Genomic DNA, 22,891 nt, shown 5'->3' on the forward strand with positions numbered 1-22,891 from the left:
ATACAAAACATGTTGTTCCCAGCCAAGGTCCAATCCAGAGAATCTAGGATATCTGAATGTGCAATAGTATGGATAGTTTTATTTGCAAATACAAACATGACTGACATTAGCGACATGAGTTACATTACAGTTGTATCACAGAAGGAGGTACTCAGGCTTCTCAGGATGTTGCAAGGTTGTTGACTTCAACTACATCTTCTGTATGATGAGCAAATGCTAAAACACTCTGCTAATTACCCTGGATAACATAAAGCCAGTACTTACAGGATTCTGTGAGTAAATTTTTATAACACTACTTGTAATAACTCGAACCAACTTTTACTGCTTTATGGACTAGTGAACTAGAGGCAGAACTCATTTTTTATTGATATTGGAAACCTTACCACTTGAGCCTCAGAGAAGCATACGTGGAAAAAATGAAATCCTAACTGTTTCATAAAAGTGGACAAAAAGAAAATATTGAGCAAATATTATATGTCCAGATGTTCTGGAGAAGTATCTTATTTGAAAAATCAAGGGCAGATGGGTCAATGACTAATGGAAACCCATGCTATGTGCTGACAGCACAACATAAACACTTTTACAAAAGGCCCTTATTGGGACTTGGACCTTTGTCTGGGGTGCTGCTGACATCTGATTATCCTCCAGTGTCCTGTGTATTGTATATCCACTCTATTAGGATTCATTGTTACTGATAAAGTGTTACCAAACAGTTTTGTTGACTTTTGATAGCCATAATATTTATGACCACTGATATTTGCACGCTTCGTTTTCTTGCGACTGAAAATAAGTTTTCAAGTCATGAAATTTGTCACAGGTGATAATTGTCTTGCCAACACTCAACGAATAATGAGATTAGTTGTTGCCTTGAAGATGATAAATCACAGGTATAGGTATTGCTGGTAAAGGCATTACAAATTTGCCCAGAGCATGATATATTTGCAATATGGCACCACCAGAGATTGGCCAGGATGAGGGAGACCCTGCATCACAACAACAGCCCAGGATTGCTCAAATGGGTCCTTCACCCTCAAAACATGACACTCCCTGCAACAAACTTCCAATACTGCCTGTTGCGTGAAAATAACTGCGCTAAACTGTACTACGCATCCTTCTAGTTAGGCTCAGAACTTTTCAACCACTGGAAGTAACAGACAACTTGAAGAGGACATCTGAATGAATTTTGGAGGTCAACATCTGAGTAAGTGTGTGAGTTTGGTTTAACACCACTTTGAACAGTATTCCACCTATATCAGGGTACGTCAGCTTAATCATGATCATAATCATTGTGGGAGGAAAGCCCTAACTCATGCAGGTCTCAGACGTTTACCATTTTCCGTTAAACTCACGAGCACAGGTATTGTGCTGAAAAACCTCAAAACATAATTAGGGTGAACCAAGAATCAAACCCATGATCATAAGTTCCAAAGGATGCAACTCTGCACAGCAAATTGTGGCACCATATAATCATTGCTGACACAACAGGTAACATATCAAATAAAAGTTTAAGACTTGCGAAATATTATTATACGATATTAGAGAGTACACTCTACATCAATGATAATCAATAATCTAATATTAATAGGGATTGCAGAATATGGAACACACCCTACCTTGTTATGGTATTCATTTTCCTAGGAAATTTATAATGTGTATTAGATAAAACAGCCAACAAAACACACACACACACACACAGAAAATAAATAAATTAGATTAGTATGATCATAGTATGTTAGACACACGGAAAAGACCAACCATAGCGCCATCAGAATAAAAATTTACAGCACATTGTATGCATAAGTTGTTTGTCTACTCAGAGGTAGAGTTGTGATTATTTTAGTTGTTAAGTTGATGTTTCAGTGGTTCTGTTCAGTAGTTGTATTTTTGTACCGCGTTTTTCATCATGTTTAGATGTCAGGGCCACACTTCAGAAAATTTCCATTTGCGATAAAATAAGAAATGGTTGGGGTCATTTATTCACACGTGACTTTTAGCATGCTTAGTCATTTAATATGAAATTAGCAACAATTACATGTTGAAGTGGGCGAGCATGTACGTAAACTGGCAGACAAGAAATCGTGGCACAGGTATAATGCAAACAAGCTCTACTTTGAGCTTGTCCATTCACTGTTTACATGTTGATCACAAAATCTTTGCCTATAAACAGAACTTGTGCCAAATTAATACTTGGCCACACATTTTTCACTTTTCGATTCACGGGCCCGCTGCCCCTGCTGAAAAGCAGCTGGAAACGAAATAAATAAAACATAAAAAGATTTATTTTTATTATGTCTCCTGCTAGTAATATTGACCCTCTTATACCAAATAAAATGTTGTATATAAGTTCCATGTCTACATCACAATCAATGATTCAATAAGCCAGCTGCAGTTTTTAGTCCAGGGCAGAATAAATGATTGACATAGCTATTTATTTTTATTTTTATTTCGATCAACCTTCTGTGGAAAAGCTGGAATAAATCTGTGAAACATAAAATTTTAAAAAGTGTGGCCTTTAAATCATAGTTCTTTTTCTTTTTTTAAATATTTTTGTTTCAATTCAGTAGACATAAATGTAACATTGGTACACAAGGTATTTATGTTTAGCAATTCATAGAATGTTAAAACATGATCAGATATGTGTAAGTACATATATTGATTGACTGAGAAATTATAATAAGTATTAACAATCATAGTTGTCTTGCCATATCTTAAGGTTTTAATTTTAATTTTCGGTCAGTCATCATCATGAACAGAATGACAATGTTTTGCCTCCTTGCCATGCTAAATTGGCATGACAAGGGAGCTAAAATTATCCAATACTTGACAAAACCCCTTTCTAAAGTTGCGAATTAAATGTCAACAGTTTTTCGCCAATAACTGTATATAATAGTGGGGTAAAAGTACACTCTGTACACTCTGGTCAGAAACATTTAACAAACTGGCTGTCTGATACTAAAATATTTATGTGCATGTGATATGGGTGCATAATAAATATTCGCCATCAGGCGAGAAGCATACTATCCATGCTACACATCTCACCATATTTCCCATTCTGTAACACTGTATAAAACATGAGTGACATGATGTTCAAGCCGAGATGATTGGGAAGATGATGGTCCTAATGTGGATTTTATGCATACAGTGTTTGACCTAAGTTACAGCTGAAAAGGGACATATGGGACCAGAACAGGCAATTGGCCACAGCAGGAGAACTCACTGGACAGGGCGTCCTCCACACACTTCTCAGTGTGGCTGTCCGGTGAACGGTGTTGTGCCAGGTGCTGCTTGATTACATTGGCTTTTATCTCCTTCAGCTCCTCATATGTGAAGTACTTGATCAGCATTGGCTGAAACACCTGCAAACACAAATGCTTAGTTAGTCATCAGTTTAATTTTAGCACTAAAAATTTGGTGGGGCTGATTAATAGTTGTAATGTTGAAATGTTATCATTTCTCAATGTTTTATTTAATTTAATGCTGAATAGTGGAACTTTTCCTGTGGAATGGTTGAAAGGTATTATCCTTAGCAATGTTATGCGTAAAATATTTACTTATATATTGTATACAAAATTACCTAGTGTTTGCGATGTATATGATAAAATTCCAGAATCCCAGGTAGGATTTAGAGCTGGTTACAGTACTTTTGATAATACATTGTATTACAGTGTTGGTACAAAAGTATCTGTCTCAGACTAATGGAAGATTATACTGTTTATTTGTTGATTTCCGAAAAGCATTTGACTCTGTTGAAGAAAATTGTTTTAATATACCATATTAAAGAAGCACATTCATGGCAAAATCTTTAATGTTTTTTTCTTACATGCATTCTCGGGCAAAATTTTCTGTAAAACTCCAATAATCCTATTTCTCATTAACTTGTCACTCTTAGTTGTGTAACACAGGGATGTGATATTAGTCCTTTATTATTCTCTCACTTTGTCATTGAGTTGGAAGGTATGTTACATGAACATGAGGGGCAGTCAGGTAGCCTAATGGTTAAAGTGTTTGCTCCTCACCCAGAAGACTCAGATTCAATTCCCGACATAGGTACAATGTGTGAAGCCCATTTCTGGTGTCCCCTGCTGAGATATTGCTGGAATATTGCTAAAAGTGGTGTAAAACCTCACTCACTCACATGAACATGATGAATGTAATGTCAGAGGTATCTCTGAAGGCATTGCTTTCTTAGATACATTGTTATATATGTATGCAGATGACCTTTGCCTGTTTGATTGCACTGTTATTGGTAAACAAAGATTAAGAAAACTCGATGTTTTCAAATAATTTAACATTGAATGCAGTGATTGGGAATTCATGCAATTCATGCATACCTGGTAATTTGAAAAATGGTGCACACAAAAAACAGTAAGGGGCCTTTATGCGCAGAAGTCTCCTTACACTACAGTACTCATGAACACAAATGCTTTTTGAATTTTTGAATTCCTCCCTGATTTACATCTGACAAACAAGTTGCATCATCCATTTCCTCAGCGCTATTCCTTTAATATGAAATGTAGGTCAGTGACACTGTATTTTCTGTATAAACTGTATAACTATTCTATATATACCTATTTCATGTATTGTAAACAGTCAAGTATGGCTTTATGCATATGCACTTAAAGCCCCACCCTGACTATAAATAGCCCGCAAGGTGGCGGTGTTTCAGTTTCGAACAATGACTGACAATGTAAACACAACGGAGTGTCGGGAGACGTTTTTTGAAAACCATACGGGAACCAGATCACCATTGACCGTCAAACTTCGTATCAACTTGAATGACAAACCATGGATACAACAAATGGCTCCACATCAAGATATAAGTCAATAAACTTTCTGTAGTTTTATCCTAAAAAATCGAATCGATCGTGTTTGGCGTCTGCATCGATCACAGTGGGCGGAGCTTATTTACGTTTGCGCTATAAATAGCAAAGCACATGGTCATGTGTACATGTGGCACATTTAATGCATTTGTGGTCAAAGTGTATTGTGTTGTATATTTTTACGGCAGAACAGCAGCAGAACATCAGTTTCAGTTAATGTAACAGTAACGATACTTAAATACGAAATTTACGACGCGATTCTTTCAGTTCAATCCGAAAATTACAGATATTTGTTTAGTTTTGGTCATTTGCATTCAACAGTTAGATTTGTGCCACACAATAATCAGTTTATATTCATAAAACGTAAATTATTACAGAGATTTTTCAACTAGTGTTTAGGAAGGGGCCTAATTTGAAGCACCAGAAGTTGCGCCAATATTTCTCAGCTTGACTACAATAGATGCATATGTTACGTGTATCAACATAAAAATGCACATAAGCAACTGGTAAAAAAAGTAACTGAATATACTTGATGTTTTGGCCTACAGAAGGCGTATCCGGATAATATTGTACTTACGATAAACGAAAACTCCAATACACATATTCCAAGACAACTTTAATTATGAATTTCCTTTTCTTTCACAGAATTTTCACACACAAAACTGAGTTTGATCATTAGATCCACACTTGTTACATGTATTTTTTGTTCGGGGTACTTCGCGCACAAGTTTTAAAATACAATCTGGGATCCCTTTCCCGTTTTGTCCACACCAATCCTTCATTTGCTGCAACGTATAATTCCGTTTCTTCAAGTCCAAGTATCTACGATCTCTCCAAACACTTCGTTTATTTAGCTCAGTCCAGAAACACTGTGTTCGAATCGACGAATTTCTGCAACATGCTGGCCGCACCATTCCCTAACTGCGATTGTCTGTGCCGTGTCACGCATGATTGACAAAAGAAGTGTGAACATACATATTCGGCTTCATCTGGTTCCACAATGAAATCTCGCTGTGACACTGAATCACTACTCCCAAGAATCGGCACTGAATTTGTCAAAGTTTCTGTTGCACTTGCAAGGGCGGGAAGAGAGGCGCCATCTTGTCGATTCGAGTTGTGAATCGGAATGAAGTCATCTTGAATTGGAACTTTCTCCACGATAAAGTCACCAATGTCACAATCGAAATGACCAAAGGCTTCCTGATTATCTCGAATAACTCTTCGTCAAATTAGGATTTACATGAAAATGTTTTGTTGCCCATATTGAAGACCAGCGAAATTGCAAAGTTCTTGTCAGTTGTAAGCAGCAACTCGATGCACTCATGGGGCGTGGTTGCTAGGAGATCGCGAGGTCAGAAAGGGGAAAACAAAAAGTTTTATAAAGTAATAAAAGAAATCCGCGGTGCAATCCCAAAGTACCATGTACAGGATATTTTTGAATAATAATATTCACGAAAAAAAAATCTTTTCTAAAAGTGCAAATTAATTTATTAATTCATCCGAAGGTCGTAACCCTGATCACGTGGTGGGTATTTGGAAGGAATCTTGTGATGAAGCCGTGAGTGAGGCCGTGTGTATAACATTGTTGAATTCAACTGACCAGGAAGGTTGTTGAGGCACATTATGACAGATGCTCGTCATGGATGGAGAAAAAAATGTATCTGAGAGAAACATTGTTGCTTTGAGCTTCGCGACAAAACATGTGTTCATGCCGAAGTAGTTTACAAGAGAGGATGAGCTGTGCAGCCAGCGACCTGAATAAGCTTGATGAAAATAATGTTGAAATCCATTTTCTCGCACATGATAGAATTAATGTGAACAAATATTTATTTGAACATCGTTTCGAAGTCTGTGAGGCTGTCCGTATTTTAATATTCTTATTTCCATTGCGACGTGAAATAATATAATGTTTTCGTGTCTTAATTTTGCTGCCGCTGTGGAAAATTGCGCACCGATCTATTAAAAGAAATACTACTAGCTCAACTTTATAAAAGAACCAGATCAACTTTATCTTTGTTCCGTTGTTAACTAAAAATTCGCTTCCGAAGCAAAGCGAATCGATCTACATAATAAACAAATTCATAGACTAGATTCTAGTACCAAGTGTTTGAACTTTTTTTTTAAATGTCTTAAAATAACTTACACAATTATTAAAAGACATTTTTTGATAAATAATATATATTTTGTCTCGTCCGGCCGCTCTCTGGTTAGTTTAGGCTTGAGGGGAGAAACACATACAAAAAATATGGATGGCCTTATGCAAATGACACTTGGCATGCCAATCAAGAGGGATCTGGGTCACTGGGACCCGCCATGTTTCACGGATCGAGTTACTTCAGCATAAGGGCTTCATCGGACAAGTGTGACTTTGCCAAAATACATTGCTAGATCTACTTGGCAATTAAAAAATGTCACGGAAACGACAAAAAACTACTTTGATTACTTGAAAATATTTTTGACTATTACCAGGGTTTTCTACACGATCGTTGTCATCCAGATTCCAGATGATGCAAGACGAACACAACGAAGAAAAACATTGTTGAAATCACCGATTGCCTTATATATTGTGAGAAATGCTATTTATAAACTGCAGATATACCGTACATCACAGGATAACGATTGGTGCCCCAACACATATTATGTTTCTTGTTCATTTACACTGCTCATATGCATCACGACAACGTATTTCGTTCTCGTCCAGAGATCTAGAAATATAATTTGTGTGTTAGACTGTGTTGGATAAATCGTGGACATTCCACTGTATCATTTTATGAAGATGTGAAGACGACATGGCAGGTAGGTTTTGAAACCAAAGACGTACGCGTTTGTTGAAAAGTCTTGGAATCGTTTGATAGATATTTATATTACCATTAAAACTTACGTCCTTGTTGTCAAATGACCCACGTGGGAGGGTGTTTACATGACGTCACCCGTTTACGCAATAACCAATGAAATGTGTGTGTTATCATGACGTCATATTGACCTGTCAGATCACTTGTATAAGCTCCGCCCACTAGAGTGCGGTAGTTACTACCGCAGATGGGGCTTTAACTGACTGATCATGCAGGAGATTACAAACATGTTTGAGAATTGTAGTATTTCCTGAGTGAGAGGGAGTAAAACATGATTTCTTACACAAGAAAAAAATCAGTATGACACACATGCGAGTATAATAATTTCTTTATTACCTATTATTTCTTAATCTTTTTGAGCTCACCTTTAGAAAAATGCACTGACCATGGCTGCCATCCTAGAAAACCATAACCGTCGAATGACGTCAACCATCTTCAGCTAAGACATTGTTTCTAGTGTGAAGTCATTCTAACCCTACGTCACAATAAGATTTGAATGTCAACAATGCCGTCCAGATGATGCAGTGATATTTGGTCAAGTGCACATTGTTTTATGAACATGGTTATTTCTAACCCTATGGGTTATAAAATATGTTATCTTGTAATCATGGTAATAAGAAGAATCTTTTAATGAGTTATACAAAGTTTGTGAGAGATGCTCTTGTATAAAAAAATATCCATGTGCAAAATTAACGTACCCATCTGTTGCTGCAAATGAATCTTGCTTAACTTATGTACATTTGCCTATGGCCTTTATGCCGAATAGGGATACATATAAGATACTATTCTATTTTCAGGTGATAAGATCTGGATAGTTCCACCATACATGGTTTGCCAAACAAATTAGGAAACAGTGTTACCTGTTGAGATTTTACAGAGCCTTAAACAAGTCATTGTGATGCATCAAGGACTAACAGCACCAATGATAAAAGCTGATAAAATATGCAGTTTTTTTGTTTGATAAAATCATTTTATTACTTGCCCGTGAAGAGATCACCCGTTTAATAAACATACAGCTGTATTACACATTGTGTAATACCAAAACGCGTGCTTATGTACTCTCGGAACACGTTTCACGAACAAATATTGAAAGCTCTCAACATCCCTAGGCATATTCAACAACATTGCGTGTGGAGATAATAGATCACTGAGAGGAGCTTATGCACACTCGATGACCCCAGCAACCTTGTAGCTAGGCTGACATCACATGGCATTGTTTCGCCGAAGGATCTTGCAACAAAATTCCACAAATTACGTCATCGGGTATTGTGAAGTGATTGTAAACTTTGAGGTGCAAGGCCCCGTTCCACAAGGGTATCGTACGGTAGCGCAACGACAGGCCTTGGTCTAAGTTAAAGTATGTGAGTTGCGATAACCTTAACGCGACGATAATTTTGTGGAATGGACGTCTGAATTCTAAGATGGACCGTTGTATGGTATTAAACTCATACGTTTCAACTTTTGACGTGTTTGAAGTATTACGGTGTTAAACTCAATTGGATTATGCCGTGGATCGTGTACGTGTCAGCCTATTCACACTCAACAGTATAATTCTAAAAACGTTATAAATGGCCAATAATAAATAAAATACTAAACTCGCTCCCGTGTAAAACCAATTTTATGAAACTCGTGAATAGTTGTGGTATCTGACTCGCTTTCACTCGTCAGATACCAGAGCTATTCACTCGTTTCATAAAATTGGTATTTCACGGGAGCTTGTTTAGTATTCTATATATTTGCAACATCAGGTATTAGATTTCCTCAGTTATACACTTACATGGGTATTCAATGAAAAGTTGATTGAACCAGTTATACAAAATTAATATCATAATTATGTTTTTGCTGACTAAATAAATTTTTTATGTACCCCTCCTCCTCAACAATATCAGGTGGCAAGGGTGCAATAACACACTGAGCAAAGTTATGTCCTGTCAAAATTGTTGAAGAATCTGAAAGATTATTGGTTCAAATCCTAAAAAGATAAATTTCAGGTTCAACGCCAAGGCAGGTTTGTGAGTTTCACCAAAGTGACTTCCATACTTAGTTTCGACCACTGACGTCCATATGGATGATTTAACTGATTGAGTTCATGCAGTAAACTCAGTAACTTACCTCCTCCTCCTCTTCCATATGGGGCAGAAACTGCTGAGTGAAGTCTTCCAAGGCCTTCCGCAGTTGCAGGCCATAGTTGAGCCTTTCACTGGCAGTCTTGCTTGTCCAAGTGTAGCCTGCATACACCAATCTCAGCATCTCTGACAACTGGTTATCAGAATGGCAGTTGCATACTGCTTTGTTGGTGATGGATAGGGATCGCAGCTTCACCTTTAGTTTCCGCATGATGTATTTGTTCTCGATGTGCTCATGAGCACGGAACTCCTGGAATGTGTTACACAGGTTCTCCAGCAAGGTGCGCAGATGAACAACATCAGAGAAATTGGTTGATGTCATCTGAAAAACAACAGGTTAAAGTGTTAGTGATGCTAATATTGGAGTGTTAAGATTTGAAGTAAAAAATACACTTCTGTATGACTTCTCATTTTAGTGGCAAATGATTTATGTTTTAGCTAAATTGATGGGATAAAGCATCTCTAAATTTTTTCTGCACCAGTATTGAATATTGGGTGTGTCAGTTGATCTGTGTATCATATAAGCACAATATATAACAACCAGATTCTGTTTTTTGTTATTTAACGCTGCACTCAACAGTATTCCATGTATATGACTGCAGCCTATAAAATAATTGAAGCTGTACCAGACAAACCAGTGATTGATGATATGATTGATCATGGTCCACAATGCATGATGACACACTATCAATAAAGTCACGGTGCCAGACAACCCATTCCATTATGTCACATCTTATGACAAGTATGAACACTAAACTGGTCTGCCTTCATAATTAATGTAGATAAGACAAAAGCAATATGAATAGGCTCAAAAGCGGGTAGTAATGATCAATTATGTCAAGACTTACAAATAGAATGGCACAATAAGGAATTTGAAGTATTAGGTATTATGTTTAATCCAAACTTAAGTGAACTCTGGGTATAAATCAATACTAAAAGAAAGCTTGAAGAAATAAACAGATTGCTTGCAAATTGGAGAAAAAGAAAAAGAATATCCGATAAAAGGTACAATATTAGACTACAATATGTAAGTTTCAATACACACGACTCATGGAAAACAACAATCATGAAAACTAGAAACATAAGTTTGCAGAATTTGTATTTAAACCTTTGTTGTTACAGGTTACCAGTTGTAGCCATAGGTACCAACTAAAAACATGATACAAAAGAGCCTTTGGGGTTAACAAGTTTATTTAATGACATGAACTTGACAGTATGACTAACAGGTAATCACTCAAGAAAGGAAGTGTCGTATAAACTAATTCAAGGACATTCTATAGCCTTCACAACTGCAAACATGGCGGTTATCAACACGATGCCACCTGCAAAAAATATAAAAAATGACAGTGCCCCTGTAGCATGCACAAAATAGGGGGTGTAAGTAGGTCATGGGACTGCGAGACCTTACATTGTTTAGTACTTCTGGTGACAAACAACATCTCGCGGCAGTGTTGACAGCAGTGTTACGTCGGACAGGGCCCGGCTAATCATATTCGGAACACTCTGGTGTAGCTTAGAAAAACATGACTTTCAGAGCTCCAGATAAGCTGTGTATCTGCGTAAAATATGCATCAGAAATGCAGAAATATGTAGTGAAATAAAATTCAAGCGTATCAAATACATAACGAACATTATAGATACGATACAAAAAAAAAACTGGTGCGTATCATCAAAATATTGTGCAGTAACCCTGCATATTTGATTAGCAATTCAGTAACTTATTTTGAAATTATATACGGACATTCCGTCAACCTTGCCAAACTCCACGATGACAGTTACATCATGATCATTTGCCATCACACTTTCTTGTGGAAGTATCGCAGTATTTTTGAGTCCTATAAAGCTCTCGAACCCACACAACACCAGTTTGCAGGGACTAGATGAATAGTGATTTCAAATATTTAACTTAAATACCCACATGTGTAAAAACTAGTGGGTAACAGAAATTTGAATACCCAGATAGAATTACTGATACCCAATGATTTTAAAATGCATGGGTAAAATACCCACAACACCAAAAGCTTATCTGGAGCTCTGGACATTGTCACAGGCATTAAAACACTTGAGTTATGTGGCATGAATAGCAAGTGTTGGTCTTGTCAAAGCAGTTGCAGTGTTGTCAAGAAGTCCTATGATCGATGTCAAACTGGCCGCTACCCATCAATCATGAATATTGAGGTAAGTTTTCACTCACTTCTGATAGGCTGGTATAATTGTCAGTATTGATAAGTCAATACTGATCGGTTAAATCATCACACTACAGTGATGATGGCGTTGAAATATGAGCATGAACAGTCGTGCTGTGACTCGTTGAATTTGTTATATATTTATTGTCAAAAATAAAGACGGTATTTGCAATTGCAATATGCTCCCAGTTTATGCGTCATACAATGTTATTGCAAATTTCCATTATATCTGTCCAGAGCCTTTTTTCCAATATTAAATGTTCAGCTCGGACAAGGAACGTCACAGAATGTATATTTATGGGTCCATGGGAGAAAGACACAAACTATAGTCATAAGAATGGCTATTATGTGCATGTTGGCAATGTAAATTGTTTTGATCTTTTTGAAAATACTTGTAATATATCTCAGTAATAATGTTGTCCAAAGAAACTTATAGGGGTGCCTGTGTTAACAGAGACAATCAAATAGATGTGGACTCTGGTGTTAATAAAAAAATGTATGTGCCAATATCATGATGATAATGTTACATTGCCTATGTGAGAACAACTTTTGTTGTGTATACAGTTGTGAACATATTAAAGTTCTATCTGAAGTACTGGTTCTGTAAATGATTTCCGTGACCATCAGAATACACCATGTACACTTGCTGGAATAGGACCTACTTGTCATCAACATGGTGTTGCAGAACATCTTGAGACTCTCATGTAAAGTCCAGTGTGAATCTAGAAACTGACGCAAGTGACAGTGCAGCCTGTTGAAAATATTCCAATTCACACTGGCACAGTTATTTGTTCAGGCTTGGCTTTGGGAATATTTGCCAAGAATGTTTAATATTTTGAGAATAATCATGACCTGGTAATAAAATTACGGCATAAATCTAAAGCTTATTTATTGTTTTTAAGTGTGGATAATGCCATACAAAAGAAAGTTTTGTTTTATATTTATGGTATCAGCCGTGATACTGAATTGATATTAAATATATCATAACAAAGCACATTGAATGTATGATAATAGTTTTTCAGTTTATGGGTCAAAATCTTCCTGGAAAATACAATAGATGCTCACCAATGAAAATAGCCAATACACATTATTCTTGACCAGAAATCTTAAAACAGATTGGTCCATATGGATACTGGAAAATGTGAAATGTCACTCACCTCATTTGTTTAACTTGGCTTTATTGGCAGAATATTTGAAATAAAAATATATGAAAAATAGGTACGATTGTTTCTATCTCTGTATCAAGTCAATGTTGTTGTACTAAATTGTGTTCATCAGTGTTCATTGAGTAATAAGTTGAATGTAGTAATGTTTTGGACTCCAGGCAATGTTTTTTACTTGGATCGTTTGAGCCTCACAACCAGAAATATTATTAAAAAACCACTATCGTTCATCACAATTAATCTATCCAATGCAGTCAATCACAGTCTGCAGTGTTATAACAATTATATTGTTGATGAGGTGTAACACACTTTTAATTTCTTCCTTCAGAATAACATTACGCTTCATTTATTGGAGAGTATCTTTCTTAGTGTAGGACATGCCATTGGTTATTGCCTCCATAATTCTGTGTATTTGTCTTGCATTTTCTGACTTGAAGCTGCTGTATGCTGGATGCTGCTTCATCTTTTGGTTGCTGTGCAGCAGAAATTCACTCCTGCATAACCAAGAAAAAACCCATTCATGTTCTGCAGATGGTTAACAGAGCAGCAACATAGAACTAAGACATCAAGTACATGCACAGTGTAAAATTACCATTGTCCAACACCAGTTTTATTCATCAATGGACTTAACAAATCATATTTACATAATTTGGTAAATAAGTTCACGCATATCACTGTGAATATTCATATGGAATACTAACAGAAGTTACTTGTTGCACAAGCCTGAAACCACCTAAGACCTAGAGGTCTTCAACTGAATTATGCAAGTAAAAGAAGAAGAAGAAAAATTAACTGACATACTTTCATTATGACCATGATAATGTATATTCAAATGGAATTCGAAATTAAGGGATATGTTCGTTTTACAGGTTGGGGTTTGATATATGTATTTCAAATACTAAAAAATTATGGTAATGTATTGATATGGTTTCATTGTTATTTGATTAACTATTAACCAATGGGGGGGGCTTAATTTCTGTCATCCTGTACATGTAGATGAGTGTAAAAAATATATATTTCTATTCAAAACTAACAAATTTCATAATGGAAAATTATTTACTTTATAAAGGTGTGTGACAGAGTGAATATGACCAAATATAATGCATTTTTAAATCTAAGTTTAATTGACTTGTTTTTTAAGTACTATAATTACTAAAAATTTAAATTAATAGAATTTCCTAAAATAAATTTCAAGATTAAAAATATATTCATAGCATAGATTTTCCAAATTTCATCCCCAAATGTGGCCAAAAATCATTGCCTATTCAAACTGTCAAAGGCACGGCTTCCATGACGCTGCTTATTCTGTCATACCAGAATACCATGGTACGTTGGGTAATGTGGCCTACCTATTAGTAGCTACATTTTCATAAAAAATCTAACATCACATAAACATGTAACACATCCTCCGTAATCACTGTCCACTGAGACTATAGTTCTGCACTGGTTGTTAAAATTATTTTAAAGGTAAAGAAAAGAACACATACCTCTACGAACGGTCCTATGGTTGTCAGTCAGGAACCAATATACCTTGCAGGAATGACAAATATCCAATCATATTATTCCGAAATAAGTAAACTTTTACGACTGTCAACAGCAGTAACAACCAAGCTAGCTTTGGCGGTCGCGCATTTCGAAAGCAGAACTAGTTCATGAGTACAGTAGAACACGGATATAACGAACTAACAGATACAACGAACTGTTAAAAAATCCCCGATTTATCTCCTATATAATATCATATAAAATTTACGTATATAACAAACTCTCTACAGCGAACTAACTTACTTACTTACTGACTTACTTTGGAGATTTAACGTGCGCTTTCCGACTGATGCGTATTTCGCACACGGGCCCGGCCAGGCCATTTAATGTGTTTCCAAAAGGGGCGAAAGTGGAAGTGCAACCCAAGAGGGGGGTTTAGGGGTTGCTTATATAGAATTTGGGAATTTGTAGATTTGGAATAGATGCCGATGGGGTTGGGGAGGAGAACTAAGGGAGCTGGGTATGGTGGATGTTTGTTTGTTTATGTGATTTTGATTTGGTAGGTTATTGTGTTTTTAGATGCGTTTTATTAGTTCCGTTTTTATTAAGAATACGCCTAAGGCCTTGAAGTTTTCTAGTTTATTTTGTGGGTTTAGTATTGCTTCTAGAGTGAGAGCATTGTTTAGACTGAGGGTGGTTTGTAATGGTTAGTGGTTTGTTGAGCACTTTTTTGATTTGGCTATTTGAGTTCAGATATAGGTTATGCCATTTTTTGGTGATCTTTTGCTTGTTTACACTTTTAATTTCTGATTTTGAGATGGGTAAGTTTAAGCTTATTTCTGAGAATTCTGAGGGATTGTTTAGCTGCTTTATCGGCGTTTTCATTACCGTATATTCCTACGTGGGCGGGTATCCACAAGAAGGTTATCTGTTTGCCTGCCTTAGTCAGGTCGTTGGAGCTTTTAAGTATTTGATTTATTAATTTAGGTCGGTTTTTGGTATTTTTGTTTTGCAGGGCTTGCAGTCCACTTAGGGAGTCGGTAAGTATTAGGATTTTTTTGTGGTTTTTGGATTCTTGATTATGGAGGGCTGAGGCCATGCCCATTAGTTCTGCCATGAATATTGATTGGTTGTTTGGGAGTCGGAAGGATTGTGTGGTTTTAGTTGGTTGTGAGGTATGGACTCCAAAACCTGTGTGTTTGGAGGTCGGATCTGAGGATCCGTCCGTGTAAATGTGACACCAATTTGGCCAATTTTCGTGTATGTAGGCTAGTGTGGTAGTTTTAGCTATGTTTGGGTCGGTTTGTTTATTTATTTGGCTAGCTAGTGTTGTGTCTATTTTGGGTATTTTAAGTTTAGGGGTGAAGATATTTGATTGTTTGCAGTTTTGTTTAAGATTTTTAATTTGGAGTTCATTTAGGTAGTTTGTTATTCTTTGGGATATTGGGGTAAGTAAGGGGTGTTTAGGAGCTAGAGCTTGGTTTTGGGGGCTGATGTTTTGGTTTATTAAGTTTTGGATGAGAGGGTTTGATTGGGATGCGGCCCAGAAATTTAAGCTTAGCTGTTCCCTGAGTAGACTTAGTGGCATTTCTCCTGTTAAGGCCTGAAGTGAGGTGTAGGAGGTGCCATGTTGGGTGCGTGTAATTAGTTTGAGAGCCTGATATTGTATTGAGTCAAGTTTTTTAGATAGAGAGTTATTTAGGGTGTTGTATATGGCGCAGCCATAGTCTAGTTTTGATCTAATTAGTGATATGTAGAGAGAGAGAGGAGGGTATCTTTGGAGGCTCCCCAGTTAGAGCCAGTTAGGTGTCTTAGGGTGTTTAGGTCTTTACTGCATTTAGTTGTTAGGTTTTGGATGTGAGCATCCCAGGTGAGATGTTCATCGAAAATAAGTCCTAAGAATTTGGTTTGTTTTTTAAATTTGATTGTTTGATTGTTTAGCTGGAGGATTGGGGAGGCGGGTTTCATGTTTTTATGTTTGAATACTATTCCTGTTGTTATTTCTGAGTTAAGGAAGAAGCCCCATTTGTCAGCCCATTGTTGTATTTGGTCCGATAGAGTTTGGTCTATACCCACAGTTATTTTACGATTGTTTAGGAAGTCCTGGATGTAGTTTATTATTTTTTTAAAGTTTTTGTATTAGCCCATCGTGCCATACCATGTCGAAAGCTTTAGAGAAGTCTAAGAAGATGCCTGTGGTATATTGTTTATTTAGTTGTCCTGTCTTAATATCTTGTTCTAGTCAGGCGAGGTTATCTAGGGTTGAGCGGCCAGGAGTGAAACCGCTTTGATCTGGGTTTATGATGTTATTTTGGGTTAAGTAATGTTGTAATCTATTTTTAGCCATTGATTCCATTACTTTACATAAGTTTGAAGTTAGGGATATTGGTCTATATGAGTTAGCTTGATTAGTTGGTTTATTAGGTTTAGGGATTGGTATGACTAGGGCCTGTTTCCAAGGAGTAGGAACTGTCCGTTTAGGTAGATGAGATTGTATAGTTTGAGTAGTGCATGGAGTAGTTTTAGGGGGAGTTTTTTAATTATTTGGTAAGAAGTTAGGTCTAATCCTGGAGCTGTGCCCTTTTTCCTGTTTTGGATTACGTAGAGGAGCTCCTCCATTGTGTAGGGTTGATTTATTTCTAGACTGTTATTGTTTGGTTCTTTTGTGGGTTTGATTTCTGTTTTAAGTTTATCTTGGAATTTTTGACTGAAGTTGGTGTTCCTGCTAACGGCCGAAAAGTGGTTGGCGAGATTATTTGCTTTTTGGGCGGGGTTGGTTGAGTTGTCAATGTTAGGGTTTTTTTTATGTCGTTTTAAGCCTCTGATGGCGTGGATTTTGCGCCAGACCATTCTGGCATCTGTACGGTTATTTATACCTTCACAGAATTTTTTCCAGTCTCTACTTTTGGCTATTTGGACTAGTTTTTGAACCTGGTGGTTTAGTTCGTGGGCTATGTTTAAATATTTGTAGTCGCGTTTTGCTTTATTGAAGGCTGATTTACGTTTTCGTCTAGTCTGTTCTATTTCCTCATTCCACCATGGTACCGTCGGTTTGCCTGTCTTAGATGTTTTGAAGGGGATGGAGGTTTTGGCTGCGTTTATTATATAGTCTGTTAGGTTTTTACAATAGGTTTCTGGATCATTATTTTCTATTTCGTTTAAGTTAGCTTCGTTGCAGATATCTTGGAATTGGTCTCAGTTAGCTTTATTGTAATGGAATTTTGGTTCTTGGTTTTCTGTTTGGATTGGTACGTTTGTATTTCCTATGGTTATGTTTATGGGGAAGTGGTCACTACCTAGCGGGACGTCGTGCACTTCCCATTGAGTACTTTGGGCTAGATCTGCGGTGCATATGGTTAGGTCGATAGCCGACATTTTTTGGTTAATCTTATCGTACCTCGTGGGTTGGTTGCTATTAAGGAGTACATGGTCGTTTGTTTCTATCCATTCGGAGATTAATTTGCCATGATTATCTATTTTATCATCTATGCTCCATGTAGGATGGTGAGCGTTAATGTCTCCTAGGAATATAGTAGATTTATCGCTTATTTGGAGTAGTTTGTTTAGATCCTTTGTTTAGATCCTCAGGTTGGACTTTTTGTTCTGCCCAGTGGTAAATATTTATGATGTTTATGTTTCGGTTATTTAATGTGATTTTAATGCCGTTGGCTTCTAGGTTTGGTGTGTCTATTTTTATTTCTTCGTAATTTATATCTTCCCTGATAAATATGATAAGTCCTCCTGCGGCTCTTCTTGTTTTCGGTTTAGCTCTGTCAGTTCTAACTGAGTTGTAGTTAGGTAGTGCGAATTTGGATGTTTTTGAGAATTTGGTTTCCTGTATACAAGCAATGTGAGGGCCTTTATTTAGTTTAAATTTAGTTTTTAGTTCATGGCCGTGGGAGGTGAGTCCGTTGGCATTCCACTGAAAAATATTTAGTCCTTCCATTATTGCATTCGGGTGATTGGTGATTTAGTTTTTAGTCTTTATTTTATTCGGTGAGTTCTTTTAGATGGAGGTTAAAGAGGAAGAAGGGAAGATCGGTTAATTTTAGATTGAAAGCTACTTTGTGGAAGGATTTCATGCTAGCTTTTGGTGAGTTTTGACTATGCATGTATGCTAGGAGTAGCGAACTAACGGATACAGCGAACTGATATCTGATCACTGACAAGCCCATCTATCACTAATTAGTGACGTGTATAGCGAACTGAGAAATCTCACTAAGTGTCAAGTGTCACTGACAATTGGCTGTACGCAATCAGCGGCGAATCAACACAATGGCGGTGAATCAATACAATCAGGATCAGGATCAACCTTGTTAAATTTGCATTTTGTTAATCTTACCTGTACATGTAATCTTGTCTGTAAAACAAACATTAAAAATATAAATTTTACGAGATTGTGTCCAAGTGTCAGTTCACTTGCATATGCTATCATGGCGGGAAATAGTAAGAGGAAAGCTATCAGTTTAAAAACGAAATTGAGAATTATTAATGCTGTTGATGCTGGCATAAAAACCAAGAAAGACAATGCAATGTAATTTGACATTCCAAAATCAACATTAAGTACCATTATGAAGAAGAGAGAATCCATTCTTGAATCCTGCGACTCGACTGAATTTGGCCCTGCCCGGAAAAGGTTATGAGCTGCCAATCACCAAGACGTAGAGGACGCCCTCTTCAAATGGTTTCAAGCCTTGAGAAGCGAAAACATTCCGCTTAGTGTTCCCTTACTGCAGATAAAGCTGACGAACTTGCAGTGAAATTAGGCCATGAAGATTTCAGTGTAACTGCAATTACGTGTATTGTGTTTTGTCTTATCCAAGATGGCGGACGTTTCCAAGCGAAAAACGTGTATAACTAACTGATTTCTCTGGTCCCTTGTAATTCGTTATATCCGTGTTCTACTGTCTACTGTTCTACTGTATTGGCATGTCACCGGAAATGCTAGTACCAGAAGTAGTGCTTCGCGAGACTTATGGGCCCAATAGAAGAGCTAGTCCAACCAGGTTTATTTCCCCTTAGTGTATGTCACAAGCTTCTCACAGCAATATCCCGTTCGCAGAGCTCTCTATACTATCGCTGCCACCAGTCAAAACTCTCAAAAGTGATAGATAACCACAACCATGCTTGGAGTTGAACTCGCAACCGAATGACTGTTATGTTTACAAACCAGTGACTGTTATGACACCAAAAACACTTACCCCTGCTAAATTACTTTCTATCTTTGTCAATTTGAATTTGTATTTCATGAAAACTATCATGTAATTGATATAGTAAGAATGTAAGGGAGAAGTTGGTTGACTTTCCGTTAGTCTGCAATCTCGAATCAATCTGATTATACAAACAACAAAGTAAATTCATCTCGAAAATATGGTCAGTCGTAAACCTTTTCAAAATGAACTATGATGGCATTCCCACACATAAACAAAAGTATGACGTGACTACATTTGGGGTTAGAGGGCAAATTTCAAGATTCTTGTAATGGCCGAGCCCACACTGGTGGCAGCGATGTTAACGAGAGTGTAATAAAGGCGTCACGCGCTGGGAAGAAGCTTGTATGTTACACTAAAACATCTCCAGAAGAATTACCTCCCCTTGACCAGGATTATTTTCCCAATAAACAGTTGCTTAAGTGATCTGATGAAACCTGTTAACAGCCCTAGAATCTTTTATGATAAATTAATATCGAATGAATATAATCTTAAAGTTCGTGAAAAAATGGCAATCAACTATTTCTTGTGAGTTTAGTTGGAAAAAGATATTTACTGTTCTATAAGATGTAAACTGAAGGATGTAAAACTTTTAGATTTTCAATACAGATTTCTACATGGAATTATCTACACAAAGAAGGAACTATTAACAATGAATCTTGTAGACAACAGTGTATTTAGCTTTTGCAATGCTGTCACTGAGGACATCATCCATGTCTTTTGGGAATGTAATGAAACTTAACAATTTTGAAATGATCTCGAAATCTGATTGTGAGCTGTAATCTTTTTGGTTGGAAATGTGACAATGTTTTTTTCCAAACCTTTACATTTTAAAAGAGTGTATTGTGTCATTCTATACAATCCAAAATGTTTTTGACGGAATACTAAATTACTCTCCAACTCTCGGAACAATAAATTAAAAAAATACAACAACAACAAAAATCCTCTAAACTGGAATCCCCAAGGGGGAAACACAGCCAGAGTTGGGAGAAAGCTGGTCCAGTAGTTCTTCAAGATTCTCACTTCATACTTCTACCCGTCAAAACAGACTCCTGCCGAGATGGTCCAGCCATATTTGGTAATAACGGTTGATTTTTCAGGTCAACATGGACCCCCGTCAGTCAAAATGGATCAGATTGAAAACAAAGACAATGCATTTAGTCATTTGCAAAGGGTATTTTAAGTGGATATAAAGTAGAACAGCAGCTGACGGATAGATCCTGATGATTACATAAACCTGGTTACAAAAAGTGCTTCTAGTTAAGGGGCAGATGAACAGTAGAGCACACAGGCCAGGCAATGCACGAACCAAGTCAATGAGTCTGACCACCAACCAAATCCAATTAGTTGCCTATTATGACAAGCATGGTAGGCTCAAGACCAGTTCTAATCTGGGTCTTCAAGGGTTTTATGAAGTTGTGGGGCATATGAAAATTGGAGCACATACTGGTGTTGTTGGTGCAATTTCTGAAAAGTATGTAAATACAGACTATTGAATAACATTTTAAATAAATTTAAATTTAAGAGATTGAAAACACACAGCCAAAATTAAACTTAACACCAGTGATAACTAGTCATTGTAATAACAGGAATAACTTGCTAATTTACAAAAGAGAACAAATTGATGTAACTGAACCTGAAACTGCGTCCATAAAACATGATCGTTAACTATTATTATCAATACTAACCATGCTGACTATAACATCTCCACTACTTCTTAATAATGTTGATCTTCAAAACATGTCAGCGCAAATTTACAGTTTTTTAAATGTCTAATAACTCTGAACAAAAATATATCGGCCTATCCCATCTTTGGTACAAAGGGGCCAATATATTATTAATAAGACAACAAATTGCAACTCAAAATCAATGACATTGTTTATACTGTAAATCTTGAAATTAACGCGAGTGTGAATTAAACACATAAAATGTGAGTTGTCTTTGTTTGCAGTAATGAAACTTTGTGTTTATGACTCCAAAATGACTGTGAAGTTTCATTAATGCGAACAAAGACCACTCGCATTTTTCGCATTTAATTACGGCTTGCGTTATATTCAAGACTTACAGTAGTTATTTAACAATATATTGAAGTTGAACATAATAAATAAGTATACATATATAGTTACATCATATACTTTAAATACATTTGCACATTGCTCATTTATTTGAAGTCCAATGTAAGTCATTACTAAATAATACACAGCCAAGAAGTAATATGAATTACTGGGTGCAGGCTATAATGGCACCTCCGCAAAACATCTCTGATTTTCTCTGGCAAAAACAGCATCTCTTTTGTAAAAAAAGCTATCAATTGTCATATGACAAGTGCACCTCATATTTTTAATAATAAGAATGTTTGATGTCATAGTATATGCTTTTTTCTTTGGTGAAATTCATTTATTCTTTATTTCTATATTTATCATTGTCATATTTCATCCACAAATGTCATTGTCATCTATCATTTTCTCATAGATTGTCATATTCCATGGCATTTTACAACACTGTCCCAAAAAATATATTTTAAAAAATACAGATTTATCTAAAGATATTTTAATTTTACTATTTTCTGCTTCATCTGTTCATTTTTCTTCTGTATCTTAAGATTGTAAACTAATATCAAAGTCTATAACAGGACTTATGCATCTTGCACAATTGAAGAAATTTCATGAGAAAATGCTAGTCAAACAGTCCAACACTTAAAGCATGTAATGTTTCCACAATAGTTTTAGTTGTGCCTCCCAATTAGAAGTGGCAAGTAAATTGGAGTAGAGGTTAATTTCTGATCTAAACAGGCTTTAAAGGGACAGGACATCAACCGTTCTGAAGCTTTGTTTGTAAACAATAGCCGTTAACCTCCGAGCTTACTCGGCTTTGCTCGGATTATTCCACAAGAGAACCATTAATATACTGTCCCTTTATGATTAACATTTCACCAGTATGGTATTAAATAATTCTTCGGGTGATTTTTGTGACAGAAAAGTGTTGTAGGGAATACTGTAAGGATGATGTGGATAATAGTAAGGAACGAGGGAGGCATGAGCATGGCTAGTGA

At 36.5% G+C, this 22,891-nt stretch overlaps 1 protein-coding gene across 4 annotated transcripts in view; it reads right to left on the minus strand.

Moving 5' to 3' along the window:
- Nucleotides 1–22,891, minus strand: part of LOC139446811 (F-box/LRR-repeat protein 5-like) — a 97,739-nt gene that overhangs the window by 57,188 nt on the left and 17,660 nt on the right. For 2 of the 4 annotated variants that reach the window (XM_071228143.1, XM_071228142.1), the window contains exons 2-3: nt 9,785–10,120; nt 3,218–3,356 (exon numbers count right to left, since the gene is read on the minus strand). In XM_071228143.1, coding sequence (XP_071084244.1) covers nt 3,218–3,356; nt 9,785–10,120 — 475 coding nt within the window. Of the gene's footprint in view, nt 1–3,217; nt 3,357–9,784; nt 10,121–11,206; nt 11,247–13,141; nt 13,210–22,891 lie in introns of those variants that run through there. The other 2 variants (XM_071228144.1, XM_071228145.1) reach the window with 2 other exon arrangements.

This window comes from Haliotis cracherodii, unplaced genomic scaffold, assembly GCF_022045235.1.
Source record: "Haliotis cracherodii isolate W230 unplaced genomic scaffold, xgHalCrac1.p SCAF_6, whole genome shotgun sequence".
Lineage (NCBI taxonomy): Eukaryota > Metazoa > Mollusca > Gastropoda > Lepetellida > Haliotidae > Haliotis > Haliotis cracherodii.